This window comes from Scylla paramamosain, chromosome 9 (assembly GCF_035594125.1).
Source record: "Scylla paramamosain isolate STU-SP2022 chromosome 9, ASM3559412v1, whole genome shotgun sequence".
NCBI lineage: Eukaryota > Metazoa > Arthropoda > Malacostraca > Decapoda > Portunidae > Scylla > Scylla paramamosain.
The window spans coordinates 1,121,953-1,146,064 of record NC_087159.1 but is presented as its reverse complement, the minus strand read 5'-3'; the positions used below and the strand labels follow the sequence as shown (position 1 = coordinate 1,146,064).

The 24,112-nt window shown below is 37.0% G+C and overlaps 1 protein-coding gene across 4 annotated transcripts in view; it reads left to right on the top strand.

Annotated features, from left to right (window-relative positions):
• Positions 1 to 23,193, top strand: part of LOC135103352 (bridge-like lipid transfer protein family member 3B) — a 41,962-nt gene extending 18,769 nt beyond the window's left edge. For 3 of the 4 annotated variants that reach the window (XM_064009410.1, XM_064009408.1, XM_064009411.1), the window contains 8 exons: positions 220 to 389; positions 581 to 827; positions 931 to 2,363; positions 2,849 to 2,983; positions 4,829 to 4,858; positions 11,549 to 11,821; positions 14,914 to 15,067; positions 15,255 to 23,193. In XM_064009410.1, the coding sequence (XP_063865480.1) occupies positions 220 to 389; positions 581 to 827; positions 931 to 2,363; positions 2,849 to 2,983; positions 4,829 to 4,858; positions 11,549 to 11,821; positions 14,914 to 15,067; positions 15,255 to 15,448 (2,636 nt within the window). In that variant the 3' untranslated portion in view covers positions 15,449 to 23,193. The remainder of the gene's footprint in view (positions 1 to 219; positions 390 to 580; positions 828 to 930; positions 2,364 to 2,848; positions 2,984 to 4,828; positions 4,859 to 11,548; positions 11,822 to 14,913; positions 15,068 to 15,254) is intronic. The other variant, XM_064009409.1, reaches the window with a different exon arrangement.
• Positions 23,194 to 24,112: the final 919 nt, after the last annotated feature.

Genomic DNA, 24,112 nt, shown 5'->3' with positions numbered 1-24,112 from the left:
ACAGTCAGTAATATTTGTATTTTGGAGATCCCTTCAAACACAGAAAATCCCAATCAGTTGCTTGTACCACTTGTACTTTTTAACAAGTCCAGCCACACATATTTGTTAGAAAATTAAATTCAATAATGACTTGAACATTGTATTGTTCTGTCTTATTCTTATACCTATTTGAATTCAGGTTTTAACCAAAATTGCCTTACCTGCTCTCTCCACCCACAGTGCCTCCACCAAAGCTGTACTTGCAGTTGAACCCTGTTCAGATCACCTTTGACCCTTTGTCTATCCTGTGGCTCAACTCATTTGGAAGGAGTCTTCAGCGAGCTGTGCTCACTGACCCTCCCCCTCCTCCCTCCTATTTAGATGTGCACCTGGAGGCTGTTATGCCCAAAGTAAGAATGTCATCCTTATATGTCAGAAATATTTGATATATTACAGTAAGGATCTAATTTGTTTATATGCCCCTGAGAAAGCTTTTATATAATTTTCTCTCTCTCTCTCTCTCTCTCTCTCTCTCTCTCTCTCTCTCTCTCTCTCTCTCTCTCTCTCTCTCTCTCTCTCTCTCTCTCTCTCTCTCTCCAAGGTTATTGTTGAGGGACTTGGGGAGCACAGCAACCAGCGAGACCGTCCACAAACCATGCACATCCAAGCATCCCGTGTCATTTTGTCTAACGTACGGCCACCGGACCCCACCTTGCCTGGCTCCCTTGCCTCCCTGGCCACCAGCCTGGAGGCAGCTCAGCAAGGGGAACTGTTCTTTGCTTCCTCTTTTCCTGCATCTTCATCTGACTTCCAGCCTATTTGTCATAAGTTTGTGAGGCACGCAACAGGTAAATATGTTTTCTGTTTGTTTGATGTATTGTAGTTGTTATTTTATTTGCATTTTCATGGGAAGTATACTGTAGGCTCTGATTTACTTATTTTCTTCCCTAGGTGAAGACAATGTAAGAAGTCCCCCAGTGACAGATAGTCCACTCTATGAAACCATCTCCAACATGAAGAAGGATGCTCTGTGGCTTCAAGCAAGGGACATCCTTTTCCTGCACTGTGAGCCTCTCTGGGTGGAGTTCTTTGGAGTTCCAGCTGCACGTAGCAGACCTGTTCCTTTTGTGGATGCTTTTCCGGTGTCTCTCTGGATGTACATTAAACCAAAAGCTAGTCTCTCTGTTGCCACAACTATTGCTGAATCATGTGAAGGAAGAGGCCCAAGACAGCAGGGTGGTGAGGGTGTGCATAGTGAGCCCTTGGGTAGAACCTACAAGGATGAAGAACAACTAAGAAGTGGGAGTGGAGTGGAGGGTCAGAAGCCAGAGGCAGCCATACATATGTTTGCTCATGTACCAAGTCTAGTCAGTGCCCAATTGAACCATTATCAGTACCTGTTTCTAATGCGTCAGTTAGATGTCATTACGGAGCTTACTTCATACCTCACATATGATACCATAAACATCCTCACCCACCCCCACATGGCTGGTGTTGCCTTGGCACGGGAGAACCTGGGAGACACGTTGGTGTTAGCGGCGGTGGTTCCTCAGGTAGACGTGTCGCTGGTGATGCCACCACCACACCCTGGCAAAGACTCCATGGCTGGGGACATGGAGAGCTTCCTTCCTGACTCTTCCTCCACAGCTGACCTTCATGACTTGGGCTCCCCCAGCTGTGAAGTAAGGAACTCTGCCTCAGACCACAGCATAATGCAGAAGGTGATTGAACCAGATGCCTGCTCTGTCACAAGTGATATCACGAAGTCTTACAGCGTGGATCAGCTGACTTCTCCACAGCCAAAGTTGGGTACTACCTCTGTTACCAGGCAACCATCCAGCACTGCCAATGGTAACATTAGCCAGCCTCCAGTCTGCCAACAGTCCCCAGTCAACACAGGTATGCAACATTCACCCTCCGCTGCAGTCAAACATGCAGCCAGTAGACAGCTCTCCAGTAGTCTGACCAACCTGCCTCGTAGCACCAAAAGCCATTCACCCCATGCAGACCCAGCTGGTGTTAATGGTCCTATGATGCAGCTTAACCTACATGGTAACCTCAATGCAGGTTTCACTTCTGTGCGTAAAGGCCTTACTAGTGGTTTCACCAACCTCATGTCCACAATTGAATCTGCAGTGAAAACCAGCCCTGAAGATATGAGTGACACCCTTTCCGTTCGTAGTGATCTTAGTTCTGATAGTGACAATTTTATTATGGTCAATATAGAGACTGACAGAACAGACAGTGGTCTAGGAGGAATGGATGCCCTGTTCCGTGTGGACAACAGGCCTGCAACATCTGTGGAGGTTGCCTCTGAGGTTTTTGAAGAGCCAACACCCAGTGAGGTCTCTGATGTGACCAGTTCTTTCAGGAGAAGAGATGTGGTGAGGAATTCTTCCATCATGTTTTTTCAGTTTAATGTGTAGGAATCAATTACCTGAGTTATGTGATAAGTTTTGGATTATAGTATTATTTGATTTTGAATCTGTGATTTGTAATTCTAGTAATTTACTGTGTAAAGCAGCATGGATGCAGCAGTATTTTTAGAATGTAGTGTGCCTTATACAGGAACTGATAGTCAGAAATGAAATAGACATTTTGAAAATAAAAAAAATATGTAAAAACTGCAAGTGGTGTAAGATGTAATGAAGTAAGTGATTGTGAGCCAAAGCTGAATGAATAACATTCTTACATCAGGGATTTCACATGCTATTTTAGTGTTGTCTATTAAATTTTTTATTGTAATTAGATTCCTTTGTTCTCACCTTATGATGCTTCCTCGCATGCATAGGAAACAGTTTATTATATACAAAAGTTGTATTACAAAATTTTTAATGCATTGCTGTGTAGCACATTGGTTTGCTTACAGATCTCAGTGGTGACCTTCAAGCTGAGCCGAGTGCAGGTGGTGCAGGAGTCCCGGGGCTATGAGTCCACGGTGAAGGTGCAGTGTTGCCAGATGGTGTGTGAGGAGTGCAGCAACATGGGCTATGATGAATTCCAGGTACTTCACTGTGCATTCTGTCACCTTACTCATTTATCTTTCTTTCTTTCTTTCTTTCTTTCTTTCTTTCTTATGTTCACTAATACCCAGTTTTGGTTGTTAGAGTCTTGCATGATGTCTAGGATTTATAGTTGAGCAGTGTTTTATTTGATGTGTAACATCTTTTTTCCCAATGGTACTCTAGATATGTCTTGTTTTTTTATTGTCTGGTAAACATATGTATCATACATATTTTGATAATTTCATATCCATGCAGAATATTTTCTACCAACACTGTTTTGTTTAATTCTTATGATAGACATGCCATGATGCTTAAATATTGGAGTGAAGGCCACAAATTGTAGACAAGATTAATTCTTTTATGTTCATTTAAATTTTTAAGACAAAAAACATGAATGATATCACACTACATACCCACTCAGTCTGGCCTTGGATGCGGCTCACCTAAATTATACTAGACTTGACTCATATTTTTTTTTGCACTATATATAGTAATTATTTCCAGCTTGAATGTATAATTTAATAAGGGAATGGATAAAGTATTAAGGGAGCAACTGACATGCTCAGTTTTGGGGACATGCAAGTGAATTGTCCCTAAGATGTAACTTACTTGGAGGTAAAAACCTTATCAAATGGAGGCATTATAATTTTTTCGCTTAGTTGAGAAGTGGCAGTAGAGAAGTGGCAAAATGAATGCTGAACCACTGAACCATACAGAAAGCATCATAATGTATTGAGTCATGGATGGTATGGCCATAATTATATGAAGTTATTGCAAATACCTAATGGTCATGCATAAGTTTGATGATGTAAGCTCACAACTTGAGGTTACACTTTTGCTCCATGCTTTGAATAATTCTGATCTACTTAGGTTGTCTGTGTTGGGATATTGACCTGATGCATGCAACTGTTTCCTGTCATTGCTAAAGTAACACCACAAATTCAGTGATTGGTTTTGTTTTTATCCGTGTTCTTTTAGTGTCATGGGACTGTTCATCCTTGTTTTTCCTTTAAGCTTCCTTATTCAGTAGAAACTTTTGTGGAAGGCAAGAAGTGGACTTGTATAGTAATTGCTTTTTCAGTGGCACTTAATTTGTCTCCATAATTATGACTTGTATATATTCATGTGCTCTGTTTCAGAATTTCAGCATTAAACCCTATTCTGCTTTTATCCAGGTTCACTTTTTCATATGAAATATTATACTTACATATGTTTTGTGCAGTGAAAAATGTTGCTGATGGGATCTAATGCCAGTATACAGTATCTTTGTTACACGTTTCCCTTGTAATTGGATTTAATATTTAAGAACAAGTTAAAAGACTTTGCTGCTGTAGCTTACATTTTGCTCAGGATTCGGAAGTGTTGCATGTCTTTTAGTTATGGGACTGTAAGAATGCAACAGCTCTGAATTTCATCAGTGTATAAGCTAAATTCCTTTCAGTAATCTTTTGTTCAAAATCCCCTCAGCAGACTTGTTTGTGGGATGTTTTGAAAGTCATGACGAGGCTAGACTCAACATGCCTGATGAAGTTAAATTCGTTTGTGTCAGTCAGTCATTGCAATCTATGGAAGGGTACTTTTTTTCCTTGCAGTTAAAAAAATTTGACTAAAGTTAGTTAGCATTGTTGTTATTTACTCTGTCAGGTATGTAGGAGACTGCCAATGAGTGTGCAGGTTTGCAATTTTCTTGATTGAGAGGAAATGTATTTTCTCAACATTTACAACTAAAGGTTATTGTCTTCTCCAAACCATAGAGTCCTTCAGAATTTGAAGTATCCATACAAAACACAGTTCAGAATGACAGCCACTCACTGTCTCCTCTCTCTGTTCCTCGGAACCACCAGAAACGTCCAGGTTGCAATGATGGTCGTCAGGTAAACAGCTCATGTTACCCTGCTGCTGATGTTGCCTAGTGCCATAGGTCTTGTACCTGCATACTGCTTGTCTCAGCCTTAGTGTGCCAATCACCAACATAGTAGTGTTGTAAGTGCATGCCTCGTACCAGTGAGCCAGACGTAGCACGTGTGCCTCTCAGATTATAGCATGCTCTTGTGTAGTACAGTGGTTGGGAGAACATTATTAATCAAAAAGTTTTCTTTTCCTTTTTTTTTTTTTTTTTTTTTTTTACTCAGGGAAAATGTTTTAATATTTCAGGTCGAGCAATCATAGAGTAAGCTTTCTGCAGTATGATATGAAGTGATACAGTTTTATTTTGCGCTTTTCATAGAATTTCCTATTATGAGCATCAGTTATTATCTTAGTTTTTAGAATTTTTGTATATATATATATATATATATATATATATATATATATATATATATATATATATATATATATATATATATATATACAAATAAAGGGGGAGAGAGGGATAGAGAGAGAGAGAGAGAGAGAGAGAGAGAGAGAGAGAGAGAGAGAGAGAGAGAGAGAGAGAGATTTGGCTAGTTTTGTTTTCCTTTGTGCTTAATAACTTGTGGTGAAAGCTGAGATGAGTAGTGAGTTGGTGGTGCAGGGATGTGAATTGTGAGGACAGAGTGTTGGTGTTGGCCTCTGATGTAATGCAGACTTCAGGAAAACTTTGAGTTGTGATATATATATATATATATATATATATATATATATATATATATATATATATATATATATATATATATATATATATATATATATATATATATATATATATATATATATATATATATATATATATATATACACACACACACACACACACACACACACACACACACACACACACACACACACACACACACACACACACACACACACACACACACTAATAAAGAGAGAGAGAGGTGGGGGGGGCAGGAAGTGTTGGTGTAGGCCTCTGATGTAATGCAGACCAGAAAAATTTTGAGAGAGAGAGAGAGAGAGAGAGAGAGAGAGAGAGAGAGAGAGAGAGAGAGAGAGAGAGAGAGAGAGAGAGATTTGACTAGTTTTGTTTTTCTTTGTGCTTAATAACTTGTAAAAGCTGAGATGAGTAGTGAGGTGATGGTGCAGGGGTGTGAATTGTGAGGACAGGAAGTATTGGTGTTGGCCTTTGATGTAATGCAGACTTCAGGAAAACTTTTGAGTTGTGAGATTGTGAAGAAATTCCTTTTACTTTCACATCTTGGAACTGAGAACAAGTGTGTATTGTTGATTTGGTTGAGTGCAGCATTAAAACAACAACATGGCATTAATCATCAGTGTCAGTAAATTGCCAGTGTTAGAATAGAGTTTTTCTCACCTGCTTGCATCTGTCTGCTTTGAGTGTAGGAGCAGATGTATGGATTAGTACCATGTACAGTGTATGGTAGTGTTCAGTCGTTCATGAGTTGAGATTTAAGAACAATTTGCCTTGAGTAAAACTTTTGAAGTACATTTTTTTTTTTTTGGTGAGTATTTTTCTTAATTTTCTTTACCAATACATATATTAAATAGCTGTTATTTCAGTACTCTAAGACTGTACATTTGTTACTTTTTTTTTTTTTTTTTTTTTTTTGCAATTCACATATTTTTTACAATGCAAATGAAAACTTTCACTCCAGTAATTTAGAATTAGAAGCATCAAGCATATGTGTGAAAACTTAAAATTTTTGTTAGTTAGTGTAATGCAAAGGGCAACACATTATAGAGCCCCTGCCTGCCCTGGAGCTGCACTCTGCCTCACACTCTAGGTAGAGCTGTCTCTGCCTGAGGGGACTGTCACTAAGCTTATGACAACACTAGCTGTTAATTTCACACAAGCACATCCAATATGAACTGCATCACACTTATGCTAGGTGTGCCTTGTACTTAAAAGACAAGGCAAGATTTATTCTGAAACCAGAACAAATATTTTAAAACAATTTTTCACAATCATTATTATTTTTAAGCAGACAACTAGAGGTTTATGTGGCAACTTGTATTAGATTGTCTTTTTTTTTATTAAATGATGAATATGTGAAATACATACATGGGTTTTTAATCTTTTAATAGTGCTTTTACATGACTGCATTTTCCAGACACATTGTGGTGTGGCTTGTGTCTGTCCTTCTTCTGACACCCAAACACATGGAACACTCACACGTGGGTTTTTCTTTCATACAATTATATAAAATTTTATGTAGGGAATATATGTAAGCAATATTACAGAACTTGTTTTGTATCATTTGGATATAAAGTTATCCTTTCCAAAAATTTAATTTATGACATAAGGATGTTATGAAGGTTTGTTTGGATGTGTAAAGTGTGAGTGTGTAAGTGTGAGCTTGTGGGGGTGGGGAGTGAAAATTGTTTGGCAACATTTGAATGAATTTTAAAAGGATAGAAGTGTTTGAAGAGTGTTGCTATCCTTCAGCAGAGTGAGGATGCCACATGTCAAAGTGATGTAGAAAGTCATATAGTGCAGAGAGGAAAAATAATGAAGCTGTGGCTGTAGCAAATTTGATGAATAGTTAAACATAAGAGTTAGAGGATAATTTGGCAGACCAATTAATTCATCCTAGCTATGTGGATGTGAGACTCATGTGGAGTGATCAGTAGAATATTTATGGCAAGAAATGAGACGTTAACTTACTCAGGAACATCATGTTGAATATGTTTTCATCCAAAAGTTATATGATGAAACACAAGAAATTCATGTGAGGTGTATGAGCATTATCATATAGGGACATGAATTGTGAAAGTAGTGACAAAAGATATGACAAAAAAAAAAAGAATGCTGTCAATGGCAAGGCACTGACAATAGAAAGCCACAAGAGTAATCTTGGGAACATCTGCTAGGGAGCACAGAAATGAAAACAAAATGAGTGAATTACCAAGTAACGAGAGTTCATAAGATTTAAGAATATGCTCAAATGACAGATTGGGTGGTTTTTGTTTGGCAATTCACAAAGCTTGGAAACTTGTGACATGAATCGGAAATCTTTTGAATGGATGTCCCGGTGCTCAAATAGAGTAGAAACAACATATATTACAAAGCACTAATGAAGAAGTGTTGTGAGGTATGAAAATGTCTGTGAATGGAGTACTCATGGCTTGATTTATTGCTCTGATTTTTCGTATTAAGTTTTTGTCCTTTGAATGCTACCCCTTATGTGTAAAAAAAGGCTTTATCACATAGAAACTGCTCATTATAGCCACACTACAATATTTGAATGGGTGATTCATCCTGACAGATAGGGAGTTTCTTTGTTTCTCTGTGAACTTGGTGATGTGTGTCTGACGTGTTTCTTACTGTGATTAGATGAGGTAGAAAACTCCTTGCTTGTCTCATGATTAGTTAAGGACAGCTAGACAGTTTCATTCAACATGGACTCTATTTGGTCACACCAGCCATAAAGCAGATAGACAGCAAAAATACATTACTATGAGCTCACAGTCAAGATACAGGATGATGCTTGAAGCAGTCATTGTAGTGAAGGAGTTCTTGCAAGGGTGTGGTCATGTTTGGCAAGTCTTGATTCCGTCTAATTTTGCAGTTTTGGAAGCATGATTTTTGTGTGTGGTTTTGCTTTTGTAACAGTCATTGTAAACTTGTGGATTTGCTTTGTGAAAATAAGAAGAGGAAAGCAAATCTTACCTTGAATTTTGCACATGATTGAGCCTGATAGTGCTTCCACAGGCCACCAGGCAGTGTCAGGGTAGGTGTGGTCATCCTTCCCACCACTCCTCATGTTCACCAAGCCATTCAGTAAAGCGTGAACAATCACAATGAACATAAGAACATAAGAAATAAGGGAAGCTGCAAGAAGCCACCAGGCTTACACGTGGCAGTCCCTGTATGAAATATACCTATTTCCACCTATCATCCGCATCCATAAACTCATCTAATCTTCTCTTAAAGCTCCCTACTGTCTTAGCACTAACAACATGATTACTGAGTCCGTTTCACTCATCTACCACTCTTTTTGAGAACCAATTTCTTCCTATCTCTTTCCTAATCCTAAATTTTTCAAGCTTGAACCTGTAGTTCTTGTTCTACCATGGTTGCTGATCCTAAGAATTTTGCTTACATCCCCCTTGTTATAACCCTTATACCACTTGAAGACTTCTATCAGGTCCCCTCTTAACCTACATCTCTCTAAAGAATGTAAATTTAACAACTTCAATCTCGCCTTGTAAGGAATACTCCTCATCCCCTGTATCCTTTTAATCATTCTCCTCTGTACTGATTCTAATGGGGACCAGAACTGCACAGCGTAGTCTAGATGAGGTCTGACCAGCACCAAGTAGAACTTTAATATTACCTCTGGCCTTCTACTTTTAATACTCCTAAAAATGAATCCTAATACCCTATTTGCCCTGTTTCTAGCCTCTATGCATTGTTTTCCTAGACAGAATTCAGAGCTAACTATAGCTCCTAAATCTTTCTCGTACCCTGTACCTACCAGAGTTTCGTTGTTTAATGTGTATCTACTGTGTGAGTTTCCTCTACCTGTGCTAAGCACTTTGCATTTGTTGATGTTAAACTGCATTTCCCATCTGTCCATCCATTCATTCATCCCATTTAAATCTGCCTGAAAGGCGATGGCATCCGATTCTGACCTAATTAATCTTGCTATCTTTGTGTCATCCACAAATTTACTAACATCACTACTAATTCCACTATCCAAGTCATTGATATATGTAAAGCAGTCAATATATGAGGCGCCCAGAGCCAGAGTGATGTAAGCAACTTTGTGGCTGAAATTATTTAATTGCATTGTCTTCCCCAACCTTCCTACTGTAATGGGAGAGAGCACGGATGTCAGAATGGATCCCTCGACAGGCTCAAAAATCCATCCAAGTTAAATTATCAATGGAACTTTCTTGTTACACTTGAGTGATAGCTATCAGTTACTGGAGCCAAAGAGAAGTAACTCCCTCACCACAGCAGCACGAAAAGAGCCATCCAATGACTTGGCTCATGCTGTGAGCACTTCCCCACCACCACACCCACACACACACACACAGCCTGCTTGTTACCCTTAAATGACAGGCTGCTGTCTTAATTTTGCTTTTACACAACCCATAAACTTTTCAATATTATGGCGGACAACAGTATACTCTCTGAGGAGCCAGGACCCTCTAGAGGAAGAAAAAGGGTGTGTAATCCTGCAGAACGGAAGAAAAATATCACTAAAAGATGAAGATACATGGGGGAAACCTACATGACCTCTGGAAGTATCGGATGATTGTCCTTTCTACCGGTATATTTTCATTACATTTATTAGTTCTTTTGTTTTAGTTTTTTTCTAGTTTAATTTTTTAAGTTTGTATCATTTGCTTCATTTGTGTTCATGTTAGGAAGTACTTGCATGTTGCATCTGTTTTTCTTCACAAAATTGATAAGTTCACTAAAAAGAAGACTTTTAATGGTTGTGATTCCCCTATTAATACATGGAAAATAAAACAACTTGATAGAATAAAGGAAATAAACAATGTGTGGGAACTAGATACAATTTTAATTCAGCTGTGTGATATCCTTAACAAAATTGTATCAAAGAAAAAAATGCAGTCACTTATTTATTTTTAATAATGTAATTTAATTGTAACTTCGTAATGTAATTCAACTAAATAGTTGTAAACGGCATGAATTACTGAATATTCTGATACCAATCATTACTTTTTATCTCAATCCACTGAAGAGATATCGCATTTTGAAACTCACAAAACTGTGATGGCATTTTCCTTCATTTTTAATTTTTGGTGCTTACACCACTGTGGCTCTAGGCACCTCATATGCATCAGTTATTCTACAGTAGCATTCATTCATGTTTTTAAGGTTTTGCATACTTTTTATGGCCAGATTTAGAAAATCATTTGGTCTAGATTTAGCAGCTGCAGAAGTTTTGGGCTTGAGTTTGTAGCTTTGTGTCTTTTCATCTTATTGTGAGGCATCTTCCTTCTCATGCAGACTGAAGAATGAAACATGCAGCTTGAAACGTATTGAATGATGAGGGTTTTCACGTCTGAGAGAGAGAGAGAGAGAGAGAGAGAGAGAGAGAGAGAGAGAGAGAGAGAAGACTCGAGTGTGCAAGTTGTATAGACTGGATCAAGACTTGACAAACATGACTACCCTATTGAAGGAAATTCAAGGAACTACTACTACTACTACTACTACTACTACTACTACTACTACTACTACTACTACTACTACTACTACTACTACTACTACTACTACTTTTCCATATTCCAGTCGATAACTATCACCATTATTACAATGACAGCAGGAAATCCTGCTCTGAGCACAATGATATAAGTTCATGAAGGCAATTTAAGTGAGAAAGTGTGTTTATTAAATGCTCATTTTGTATTCCATTACTCCTCAGTGATAGTCATTAAAGATGTTATGCATTGCTTGCTCCTTTAGCTCAGTCTTTCTCACACAAGGAAAATTCCTTTTGACATGGTTATATAAAATAAAAGTTTTCAGGAATTTTATGACACAGTTACATTAGTTGACATTAAGTAATAACTGAGATATTAGATGAGTAGCATATATAGTTGTGTGTAAGTGTAGAAGTATGTGTGCTTGCTGGGTATTAATATTTTTCTCTAAATTGCAAATGAGACTTACAAGGCATTGGTATTCACAGAGCAAATTCAGCAGCAGGTGTCGTGGATGGTCTGAGTCCATGGAGGCCATTGAGCCGTGCTGCCTCAAACTGCGGCTGGACACCCATGCTGAGGCTCTGGGGGCGGAGGAGGAGCCACCATGTGGTATCTCAGGCGCCCCGCTGCCGATGCTGATCCGGCCGTTTCTGAAGGGAGAGGTGGCGGATCTCAACCTGACTCTCATGATGAGCACTGTGACTAATCTGGTGGATCTCATTGAGGATGAAATAGTGCCTGAACCGTTACCAATGGAGGTAAGTACTTTATGGTTTGTTACTCAGTGAATTGTATTCTTACTTGTAGTTGGCTGTTGCAATCACAATGAGGGTCAATGTTCTACTTCCTGTAGCTATTCTTGAAAATTTTCCTTTCAAAATTCACTCTCAGAATAATTATAAACTAAGTCATGTATTCATCTTAATGTTAATTTAAATTCTTAGCCTTCATGAAAGGCTGAATTGTACTTTCACAAAAATTAAAGACATTTAGCTTGTATCATTAAATCTGATTTGTTCTTGTCAGAAAACATGGGAGCTGGAAATGTCAAGAACTGAACAAAAATTGCATTAAATTTTAAGAATTTCATTGAACACTGATCAAAATCCTCATTTTTATGTGCCTACATATACATTTCTTTCTTTATTGTCTTGTTTCGTGTTCACATCACAGAAATGAAAATTTATATTTCTGTTTCTTTAAACTTGAAATGTCTAGGAAAAGCTGTGAAACATTGCAGTGTTATGTCTTGTGTGTGGAAATCTTTCCAAAATTCATGCACATGCTGAAAAGGATGCACTGGTTTGCCCACTGTTGGGGATGGTGGAGTGGTTGTCAGTAAATTAGGGTTGAGCACCATTGAGGCTACCAAAGTGTACCATATAGTTTGTAATTCTAGTTCTTATCACCACCATCATCATCATCATCATCATCATCATCATCATCATCATCATTGTCATATAGAAAAGCTCCATATAGACTTGTATGTGTCAGTCTTCTACAGGCAGCTTCACTGTTGGTCCAGAGGGTCATGGAGGGTCCTCCTTTCATGTTTTTCTCCTGGTTATGACAGATGATGTGAGTGAGAGGGAAAATTACATGATGAAAGATGAGTTAGTAATGATCAGGTGGATGATAACCTCTCCTCTGCCACAAGAGATAAGTTTCTGTAATGTTCGTCTAAGACAGCAGTATAGAGAGGGTAGAAGTAACCATCTGTTATTTTCTTAATACCATCAGAGTCATGGGAAGGAGGTGAATTTTTATGATGTTCCTTTAAGGCAGCAGGATACAGAGGATGGAAGTAACCATCTATCATTTCCTCAACATCATCTGAGTCACGGAAGCGATGATAGAGATGTGAGAGTAGAGACCCTGATACAACGACCTTTTGGTGCCAGGCTGGTGAGAGTCAAGGCTGGCTTCTCTAAATGTTTTCCTTCCACTTTGGCTGAGAAAGGGATGACTTGCTTGCTGTTGATGTTGTACAGCTGTGAAGAAAGTCGTTTGCTACTTGCAGCACACACAGGAGCACTTACAGCTGTAGTGTCTCGAGTTATCTTTTTTCCTTACTCATAATGGAGCACATGTTCAACTTCAACAATGATATACAAGTTAAGATTAAATTAGCAGCCAACAGCACTCACACTCCTGAGCACAATGATTCTACCTAACACTTCTCTAATATCAGTATTACTTTCTTCTCACACCCAGGCATTTCCTTAGTTATAGCAGTCTTTTTATATATCATTTGTCTTTTCTGTATATTTTCATATGATTTGTGCCTTATTGTGCCCTGGGATTCCCATTCATACTTGTGTTCTATTCATTATATGAAGTGTATCCTTACACTTCATATTAAACTATTCCTTGGTCCTCTCCATTCTCTTTGAGCTGTTTGGAACACATCTACCAATCACTTCATGTTACTCCATGAATATGTATGTAGATTGTATTTCATGCACCTTTTTTTTTTTTTTTTTTTTTTTTTGCGATCCTTATTTTACTTTACTCAACATTTTCAGAATAATTTCATAAAGTATCAGTAAAGGTTATTTTGGAAGCTACATCTCTCTCCTGTTTCTTTGCTTTATCTTCCTCTGCTATTCCATTCATCAGCAGTCATATGGTTTGGTGTTTCCATGTCACTCTTGTCTGTTATTAAGGTTCGTAGGGAATAACAAGACTTATCCTGATGTGCACTGAATTTTAAAATATATATGAAATACTTCCATTCAGTTATGTTTCATATAGTGACCTGAAAATTTATAAGATTGTTATTTTCAGTTTGGGGGTTTTGATGTAAGAAAACTGTTATATATTGTGCCTCTCAGCTCATTGAGCTCTTCTCTCAGAATATTATGTGTCCCAAAAATTGCATAAAGCTGCTGATCAGATAAAGGAATTATAATCTTTGGAAAATTAATTTCCAGGCAAATGGTAAAGATAATACTTCCTTCAGTAGCAGATTAATGTGTTAGAACTGTTCTAAGCATTATTTTGCTTTTCTACCAACCATTCATTGGTCCCACTCACAGTAAGATGAACATTTATATACCTAACTCCAGTTCCTTGCATGAATTTAAACCGTTCAATGAAGACCATTACTGACCCTCCTTGCACTTGAAGTAAGAAACACTGGCTCATGTTAAGACTCACCTCAGGTTTTACAGCATTTTCATTGCTTGCTGCATTTTCTTGAGCTTATTGGTGATATCAGAGTTGGCTGACATATGCTTTTGACATTGTTGTATTTTTTCTGAATTATTATAATTATCTTCATATAAATTGATATTATTCTTTCAGTGAAAATAGAAGTTTGAAGTGAATTTAAAAAAAATCTTTACTGTAATGTAAAATGAGCAGCTCATTATTCTTCCACATTTTTTTCTTTTTTCACTTTAGAGGCTTGAATGATGTGTGAATGGATGTGTGGCTCAGTTCAGTTAATACTTTTGTAAGTTATTGTTTTCCCTTGAATCTGGACTCCTTATCTTGTACTGTTCACCTAACAAGAAGGATAGTATATTGGTGAATTTGTTTTCTGTGCTACCATTGAAATGTTTATGCAGGGAGCATTGTTTTGAAATACTTTGCCTGATCACTGAAGTCTTTAGCATGCGGTGGCATAAGTGATGTGCTCAGTGTATGTGCTCATTATCTCGTGTGTATATTCTACAACTCTTGAGAGATTCATTGAAAATATCTTAGCCAGTGAATTTTTTCAGGTTAAGGATGTAACTTTTAAGCAGCAGTATTGTTATTTCTTTTGCAATACTTCTGTTACAGATACAATTTGTATAAAACTCAGATGTGAGGTACATTTATGATGTCTTCTTTCTCTTTGAAGATAATGGTTGAACGAGTTGGCTTAAGACTGACGGAGGACAGAGTTCCTGCCAATATCACATCCCCCGGGTCAGTGCCCACAGAGGTGTGGCTCCCAAAGCTGCTGGTGAAGAGGAATCTTGAAGGAGTGTTTACTCTTCTGCCTCAGAAGGAAGGTTAGTTTAAGCAGTTCTTTTGTATGTGGTAATTTATTAATTATTTTAAGATTTGGAAATCGTTTCTAATGCAGCATTTGAGGTTACTAAAACTTACACCAGTCTCTTTCTCTTACCTTATCTTATAAATGTGTACAAGTCCCTTTCATTTTCTACACTTCACATCTGTATTGGTGAATGTTTGCAGAAGACAAGGAGCTTCTGTCCATCAAGAAAGAACGGGACAAGCTGAGGGAGGACTTGAGGCAGGTGCGACAACAGATGAACCAGGTGCTAGCAGAAAACCGCTCCCTTCAGACAACTCTTGCCAAGATGCAGGAAGACAAGGAACGAGAGAGGTCCTCCAGAGGTTTTTCACTGCCCAAGTTTCCCCTCCCATAAAGCCGCCCAAAGCCTCAAGTTAAGCCTGATAATTGATCCTCATAACTCTAAGACCTCCCATCCTAAAGATTATGCCAACAGCTCTACCACAGATACTGTAAGCAACTTATTGTGATAAAATAACCTCATAAAATGGCCAGTTTTTTTTACTTAAGGTTGGGCATTTTTAGAATGGTTGACATAAGCTGTATCCTTAGGAAAACATATTTTCATATTATATTATTTATATTCTTCTAATAGTTGGTTATCTTAATGCTGTGTTGGCTGAATGTAGGTGTCCATGCTGCACCAGACCCTCTGATGGCAGCCTGAACAGCATTGCATTTGGTACAACTGAGTCCCCTGTCCATTAGTAAGAGTGGGGTCGTATTGTTTACCATTCATATAGGTTTATTTTGATCCATGCTATATATATTTTTTGTTGCATATATCCAAAGTTAATTGTTTTTATATACTGTATTCATCGGAGAGTTTGCAGAGTACGTAGTTATTATCTGTGAAGAAATTCAGTATGCATTTTAGTTAATCTGAAAGAAAATAATGAACATAAATTATACTTAAGTGTTCTACTTAGCTGAGGTACATGCTGATATCACTAAAGGACTTTATACTGAAATCACTATGGTGTGAAGTTCCTGGGCACTGACTTTGTTCCTCTTCAACATCAGTGAGGAAGAGATCCTGACACAAACCTCATGACTGTAACTAACTAGTCCAGTACGCACTTTGCTGTCCTTGTAGTGTGATGTAGTGTGACTGTCCTTAATGTGTAGGAGATAGAATTTCTCCCCCTGGAGTACGCTGTTATATCTATTTTGCTCTCAATTCTCTCAGTGCACTATTAGACACAGTGTGCTTGGCCCTGTTAGACTGTATATATTCTTCACATGTCTTATCTGCCATCATTGCTAGCCTTGCAACTGTCCTCACATCATCATTTAATCTTTATTTTTTTTGTACTTTCCTTTTTCAAAGCAAGTAATTTGTACTTTTTTCTTACCATACTTTACCTATGTAGACTTAAATTTCAGATGCTGAGTCAGTCATTTTGTGCAAGTGTTGGGATCTATTGTATGCAATGTGATGATTTTTGTAGCTTTGTTTGAGTTTCTATGCACTTTAGCACAGTTGCTCTCTTGTTTTATTGGTATGTCTGATGTGGTGTTTTCGTAATTCTTGGGAAGTAGTAATAATGTGCTCAGGACATAAACCAAACACAGTTTGAACTGTTTAATGTTTTGCATGTTTTTGTAATCTTATACTGTGCCTTCTCAACTATTGAGATATTATGTTTGGGATTTCCTAAAACAAAAACCTACCAAATGAATACAAGTTAAGGTATATTACTGAGTTAGTTTTTATTTTCAGTGTGGAGTTGTATCACATGCTTCCAGTAGTTGTGTCAATATCTTCCTTCATTGGAGTCATTGCCAGACAAAGCTTTTCTGCTGTACTTTTTTTTTTTTTATTGGGGCTTTGACATGACGTGTGTGTATTGCATATGTTTTTTTTTTCTTTGCGTAGACTTTATAGTCTAAATCATATAAGTCCAATTACTGATATTAATTGTATTTAGATAGTTACCAATATAAGCAGTAGGAGAAAACAAATGTAGTTGCAAGAAAAGTCTGACATCACAGAATTCATAAGGCTTGGTGGGCATCCAATCAAATGTCAAACATTTATCATCTAGACAATAGTAAATTTATAATTTTTTGCAACTTTGCTCTATTTTTTAAATGAGAGCATATTTGCTTCACTTGGCAGAGTTAAGATTCAAGACTTACTAAAAGAGTTGGTTGAGTCATGTGTTTCAGGCATGTGCAGTGTGGATGACACAGCTTAATTAGCTAGGTTAGCTATGAAATAATGTGTTTATCAGGTTTTTGCAGTAAAATGGTTTGTTAGAAAATTGCTTTTGGTATTGATGGATCTCAAGCAAGGCCAGACTTGAATCACAGGAAAAGACAGCAACTGAAAGCACTACAAAATGTTGAAGGTTGTGAGTTCACATAATGGTATTATTATACCACATTATTGACTATAGCGAACAGAAGTCCAAGGAACGGTTCAGTTGTTAAGGGGTGAATAATTTGTGTAGTAGCATCATTAAACATAAATGTGAGTGAAATATTAAGAGACTGACATAAAAGGGTGTGGAGATTACCAGTAGTGTGTACAAGTTAATGTTTTGATGGATTGTATGGAGAAATTAGTGTTTTCACTAGACAGGTAAAAATCCCTTGACAGAAAGCTTGCCAAAGATTGTGAAAAATATACAGCAGCCATGATCTAGACAGGGCTGACATGTTGATGCATGTATAGAGCCTTTCAAAATCAAGTGAAATGGTCATAAGTAGTGTAGTATTTATTGACATTTTTTTATAATGTTTAGTTTATTAGTGTGTCATTATTTTCTAGTTGTTTTAAGAGGATAGGAGTATGTGGCTACTATTGGAGTTACAGTCATGGTGATGCTTGCTGCTGCTGCTGCTGCTGGAGTGAGCATCTGGATGGCATAATAGTATAAGTTAAGATTTGTGCAATAGGTAATTCATTGCTTGGGAACAACTGTATTATGAAACAGTTGATTTGAGGCTTTTTCAGGGTCATCTGAATATTTTACAGTCTGTCTGTCTGGCTGTGTCTGCCTGCCTGCCACCATCCCCTCATATTCTCTCTCTCTCTCTCTCTCTCTCTCTCTCTCTCTCTCTCTCTCTCTCTCTCTCTCTCTCTCTCTCTCTCTCTCTCTCTCTCTCTCTCTCTCTCTCTCTCTCTCTCTCTCTCTCTCTCTCTCTCTCTCTCTCTCTCTCTCTCTCTCTCTCTCTCTCTCTCTCTCTCTCTCTCTCTCTCTCTCTCTCTCTCTCTCTCATGAAATATAACTGTATTTCAGAATGATTGTATGAATTCCATTTCCTTGATTGATTACTTAAGTGTTACAAATGACTCATATTTTCTTTTAACATTTTATAATTTCATTTGTTATTGTGTTTGTTCATTTGTTTTATGTCAGGCATGCCTTTACGGCTTGCTGGTGTGATGTTTCAGCTGGGGGTTAGCTGCTTCATGTAAGAATATGTTAATTAACTTCATTCAAGTGTTTGCAAAAATCCAAGAAGACAAAATAAGTGTGAAGAAAGGATTTTTCTTACTTTTCATATCTCTTTGGTGTTTGAAAAGCAAAAGAATACAACCAGTGCCACGGCAATGCTGCTGCAACTGTTTTGTGCAGTATGGTGTTCATACAGGAAAGTGTTAAGTTGTGTGTTCATTATATACATATTATTGTATGCTTTAATGTGTGTGTGTGTGTGTGAATGAAGGTTTGTGTGCAGTGCTCATGGAATTAATTATGATTATAAGAAAACTTGTAAGGTTAGAAAAGGGACAACAGTTGAATTTACAGACATTTATTGTTTCATAAGCTTCTATACTTCAGTCAAGACTTCTTGTAATTTCCATTTCTTTTTTTCTACTGATTTTGAGATAATGGTCTAAATTATGTCACTTGATTAACTAAGATGCATACATAAGTTTACATACAGAGCCTTAGAGAGTTCCTCAGGCGACAAGACTTTGTTACCTTTTCTGTAGACTGTCTAAGATATTAATGTAGAATGAGGAATGGATTTTTAGTGGGCCTTAGGATTTTATTCATGTCACTTTGAAAGACTAACTAAACTGGTGTGTTGATGCACTATATCTTGTAACATAAAGGAAATGTTGACTGTCAGTGTAGAATTTGAATGTCTTCTATGCACTACTATTATGATTGTTATTATTAGTAGTCTTAATATCTTGTCACCTGGAAGTGTATTCAACATTTAGCCACTTGAGATATAGAAGTTTGGGAAGGTGGTTATGCCATATTACTTGATATTCCTGTTGAAATTTGAAGATTTAAGTAACATCTAACCTTAATGTTTGGGATCATGTGAACTTGTATATAGCTGAGTCTCCTTTTATTTTGTAACAACTTTGGTGTTTGGCAGAAGCATTGGGGAGAGTGCTGTTCAGTGCTGTGGAAACATCCTTATCAGAATTATTTGTTGCAATAAGCCAACACACTGTTCAGCAGAACGCATGTCATTACTGAGTCACCATACACAGTGCATACATACTCCTATGTTTTGATAGCTATTGATAGCTAACCTCTCTTTTTCTCTTGATATACAAGAAAACATTATTCAGTCAGATGGTGGTAAGTGAGATGAAATGATTTTTGTAGCAGACATACTTCACAAACATTTTTGTATATTTCCTTTGAAGATACTCCCCAGTGAATAGTTTGTAAATAATTGATAGAGAAACACTAACATTATGAGAGTGCACAGCCTGCAGTACCTTATTGTTAATGAAATATTGATTCTTTCCTGTGATACTGGTAATATTACCAATGTAAAGTGCTCTCATAGTTAAGTCAATAGGTAAATATTTGTAGTAATTATTTACTTGAATATATCCTTTAGTTAGTGGTAAGTTGATATGCTAAGATTGATTCACTGTTTCATCTAGTCCTGTTCATATTTTGCTAACTCTATTTTTATTGCAGCTTTCATATACAGTGAACACTTAATTTTCTGCGTTTAAAAATATAAGTATTTATAAAAATTATAGTTGACTAAACTGCTAATTGACTTTCATGTGTCACTTTTGTGTCATTGTAAGTTGGGGTCTGTGTTACCATTCTGAGAACCGCTGAAAAGTATTCCTCTATTTTCCAACCAAAAATCACAACTTTGCAATTTGTTAAATAAACAAGCCCATTTTAAAGTGAAAAACTAAGTGTTCACTGTATATGCACTATATGTGTGTTGTATATATCAGTTATGCTAGAAGATTACTTAATTCAAAATGGTTAATTAGTTTGACACATATCAAAGTTCTGCAACATTCTGTATTGTCGTGATACTTTCTCTCCCATCTTTCCTCCTCCACTCTTCATCATCAGAGAGTTCGCACCGAGGTTCAGCAATGCCTTCACTGTCTGGGCGTGGCTCTTCTGGGCAGCCACCATCAGCGGAGTCTTATCAATGATGCCTTCACCTTCTATGCTCAGCCCCGCCCACATTAAGCGAGGTAGCAAGTGGTCTTAGCCTATGCTGGCATCCTCACTCACCAGACTCCATGACACCCCAGCATTTGTGGTGGCGGTCACCGCTCCCACTCATGCAAGGGTGTCACGGATTCTGGTGAGTGAGGATGCCAGCATAGGTCATGACCGCCTACTACCTCCCTTATTGCAGGCAGGGCTGAGGATAGAAGGTGGAGGAACCATTGACCAGACACCACTGATGGTGGCTGCCTAGAAGGGCCACATCCGGACAGTGAAAGTACTGCTGACCCTCAGCACAAACTCACTGGTGATGGATGGAGGAGGAGGCAGGATGGGAGGAAAAAGTAGCACGACCATACATGTGGTGGCAGCAGTGGGATGAGGGGCAAGCTGTCACCACAGGTGTTTTCTCAAGGGATACAGATAGTAGTAGTAGTAGTAGTAGTAGTAGTAGTAGTAGTAGTAGTAGAAGTAGAAGTAGTAGAAGTAGTAGTAGTTGTTGTTGTAGTTGTTATTTTGGTACAATTCCTGCAACATATTATCAAGCATCAAATAACACAATCTGTTCTTGAGTTCAGTATTCCTAATTAACTGAAGTTGGCGTAATCAAGAAATCTACTTGATATGGACTTGCTGGCCACTCCAGACTATGCCTGCATAGCATGGACACATTTTTCACATTTTGAATTATGAGAATCAAGTCTGGATGCAGTGCAGTTCACTCTCATGTTTGTAAGCCAACCAACAACACTGAAATTTCAAAAATCATATTATACTCATCCATGACATTCATAGTAGTAATGAGACATCCCTTTGAAAATGGAAATGCTTTGGATAATCAGTTCCATACTTATCACAGACTTGTGTGGAGAGAAGAGAAGGCTTTAGCACATTGTAACTCTAGAACAGTAACAAGATGCTGAGACAAACCCTAGCCATGTGGAAAGACAAAATAAGTGAACGATTCCACACTGCAATAAAGAAAAGAGATTTTGAAATTGCTATGTAAATGCATAAGAGGAATGAGGGAAATTATTGAAAAACAAAATAAGATGTGTGAATTGTAATTATTTAAACAAAAAACAGTGAATGTGTGAGTAATTAATCCACAACTTCATAATGAATAGCTAAACAGAAAAGAAACCATGTGGAAATGCAAAACACGTTGCTTCACGCAGTCCATCGTGCAGATCAGTAACAGATGCTGCAGAGTTAGGATTACCTTCCCTTACATTGAGTTGATTTCCTTTGTGCTGCACTTCAGTAATAATAATAATAATAATGATGATAATAATAGTAATAACATTGTATTCCCTCTGCACTATAAATGACACCTAAAAGGGACAGTAAGGGATTGAAAAGCCTCTTCTTTATATTTTTACTCTTATGATCAAAGTGTGATATTTTGTCACATCTGCTCTCCTTCAAGGGATATCAGTGTGATATACTTAGACACATTAATTCTTATGTGGTAATTCTGGAACTTTTAGAATATTTTGTAAGCCTTATATTTTAGATTATGATTATTCATAAATCAAATGTAAGCATTTTGAAATAGTAAACCATATTTTATTTCATACATTTTTATGGAATCTGGATCTCAGGTACTGCTAGAGAGAAATATTAATAGATGTTTTGAGAACCTTAGTTTCAGTAAACTGAGATAGGTAAATGAAGATAAAATAAAGACACAGAAAGGTTGTGCTATAACTGCTGACATTTCTTTGATAGTTATTGGCAAAAACAGCATAAATTTTGTCCAGTATCACCTCTTAAAAAAAAATAATAATAATAATAATAACAATTTAGACATCAGAACCTGTATAATTGTTGTGAGCAAAGTCAACCTCTTAAGTAGACAAAAGATGTAAACACATATTTAAAAAACAAAAAATTCTGTAATCCATATATCTTTACATTATATTTAGTTTTTATGTAATTAATGTAGTGCATACAATCAAATTGAGTTCAACATTTTAATGTTTCCCATGTACAGAGTATAATGACATATGTCAGACTCATATCAGTATTGCTTTAGGTGTTATATATCTATTACTGTGAAGCATGAGAGTGTGTGACGAAACATTTGTAGAACATGTTACCTGCAGAGTTCCAAAGGAAATACATACTGTAATCATACTTACAAACACAGATGCATGAACACATCCTCTTGTGACTCACATACAAATATACGAAGACTACTTGCATAAGATACCACTTGCCAAAAAAAGTTCACAAAGTAGAAATGTTTATGCTTTATCCTCATGAACAGTATAACATAGCACCCAACTGAGAACAGTGAATGTTGTACTTGGTTGGTGTTATACTTGTATATATGCTAGTACATTTTAGTGCTCCAAGTTATGAAAGTGCCAATTAAATCCTTGACCATAGTAACACATGGGAAGGTGGAAAAGTTATACTATACAATCAAACTTGGTAAATATGATTCATCCACCTTTCAAATTATGATGCTGACAGGTGATTAGCTTTTTGTTAGTCTTCAATACATATGTCTTTTATGATGTGAAAATGTTTTTACATTTTGTAGGCATAGTCTTGCCTTGTTGAGGCCAGTTCAACACACACACACACACACACACACACACACACACACACACACACACACACACACACACACACACACACACACACACACACACACACACACACACACAGGAAGACAAAATTTACAACACAGTAGAGTCTTGACAATTATATTGTGTGTTTGGTATTGTGCTGATACTGATGATTTTATACTGCAAGAGGATATATATATGTATATTTTTTTTCATTCTGCCTCTCTCTGCTGTAATATAAGTAATGTTTATGGAAGTTATATTTATTTTTAAGCAACAGTCTTGATGCATTTTGTAATGTATTTGCTTTTATAATTGCCAATATTATGTCGTTTTGTGTTTCAAGTGCCATAATCGTAATTTTATTTATATTCAAAATGCAATGATCCTCTGCTTGAGGTAGTTATGCAGATGACAACATTACTCTAGGATGATTTAAGATGATCTTCAAGGTAATAATCAGCTTTCAAGTAAAGGTCATGGCAAACCAAGAACTATTTATCCAATCATTAGGTTTTGTTCATCCACACAGCTTACCATGACTGTAAAGAATGAATGGGGCTCAGCCTAGTCCTTGTTGGGGTGTGAGATGGTTGGCCTGGTAGTGTACTGTGGGAGAGAAAATGTGTGGAAAATGGTACAAATCAAAACCATCTAAAGAAACTGAAGAAAATAGCAAGTGCAGGAGGTCACATCATTCACTATGTATTAAATTAAGCATGGAAGTAGCAAGTTATTTACCTAGAAGACAATTTCCAAATGTGGTGACTTGTAACTATACATCATGTAACTTACTATTTCATGTACTCTTCACTTAACCTATTGCAAGTCTGTAATATACTTAATTAGTGTCAAGTGTTTTTGCAAGTAAGATACTTTATATATTGGCATTGATAACTTCCTTATCATATTTGACATCAATATTAATGTTTTTAATTCAAGGATCAATGCCTTTAGGGAGAGTGTATGAGCAACTTATTTTATTATTTAACTTATTTCAGAATTAGTTGCTTATCATATAGATATTTT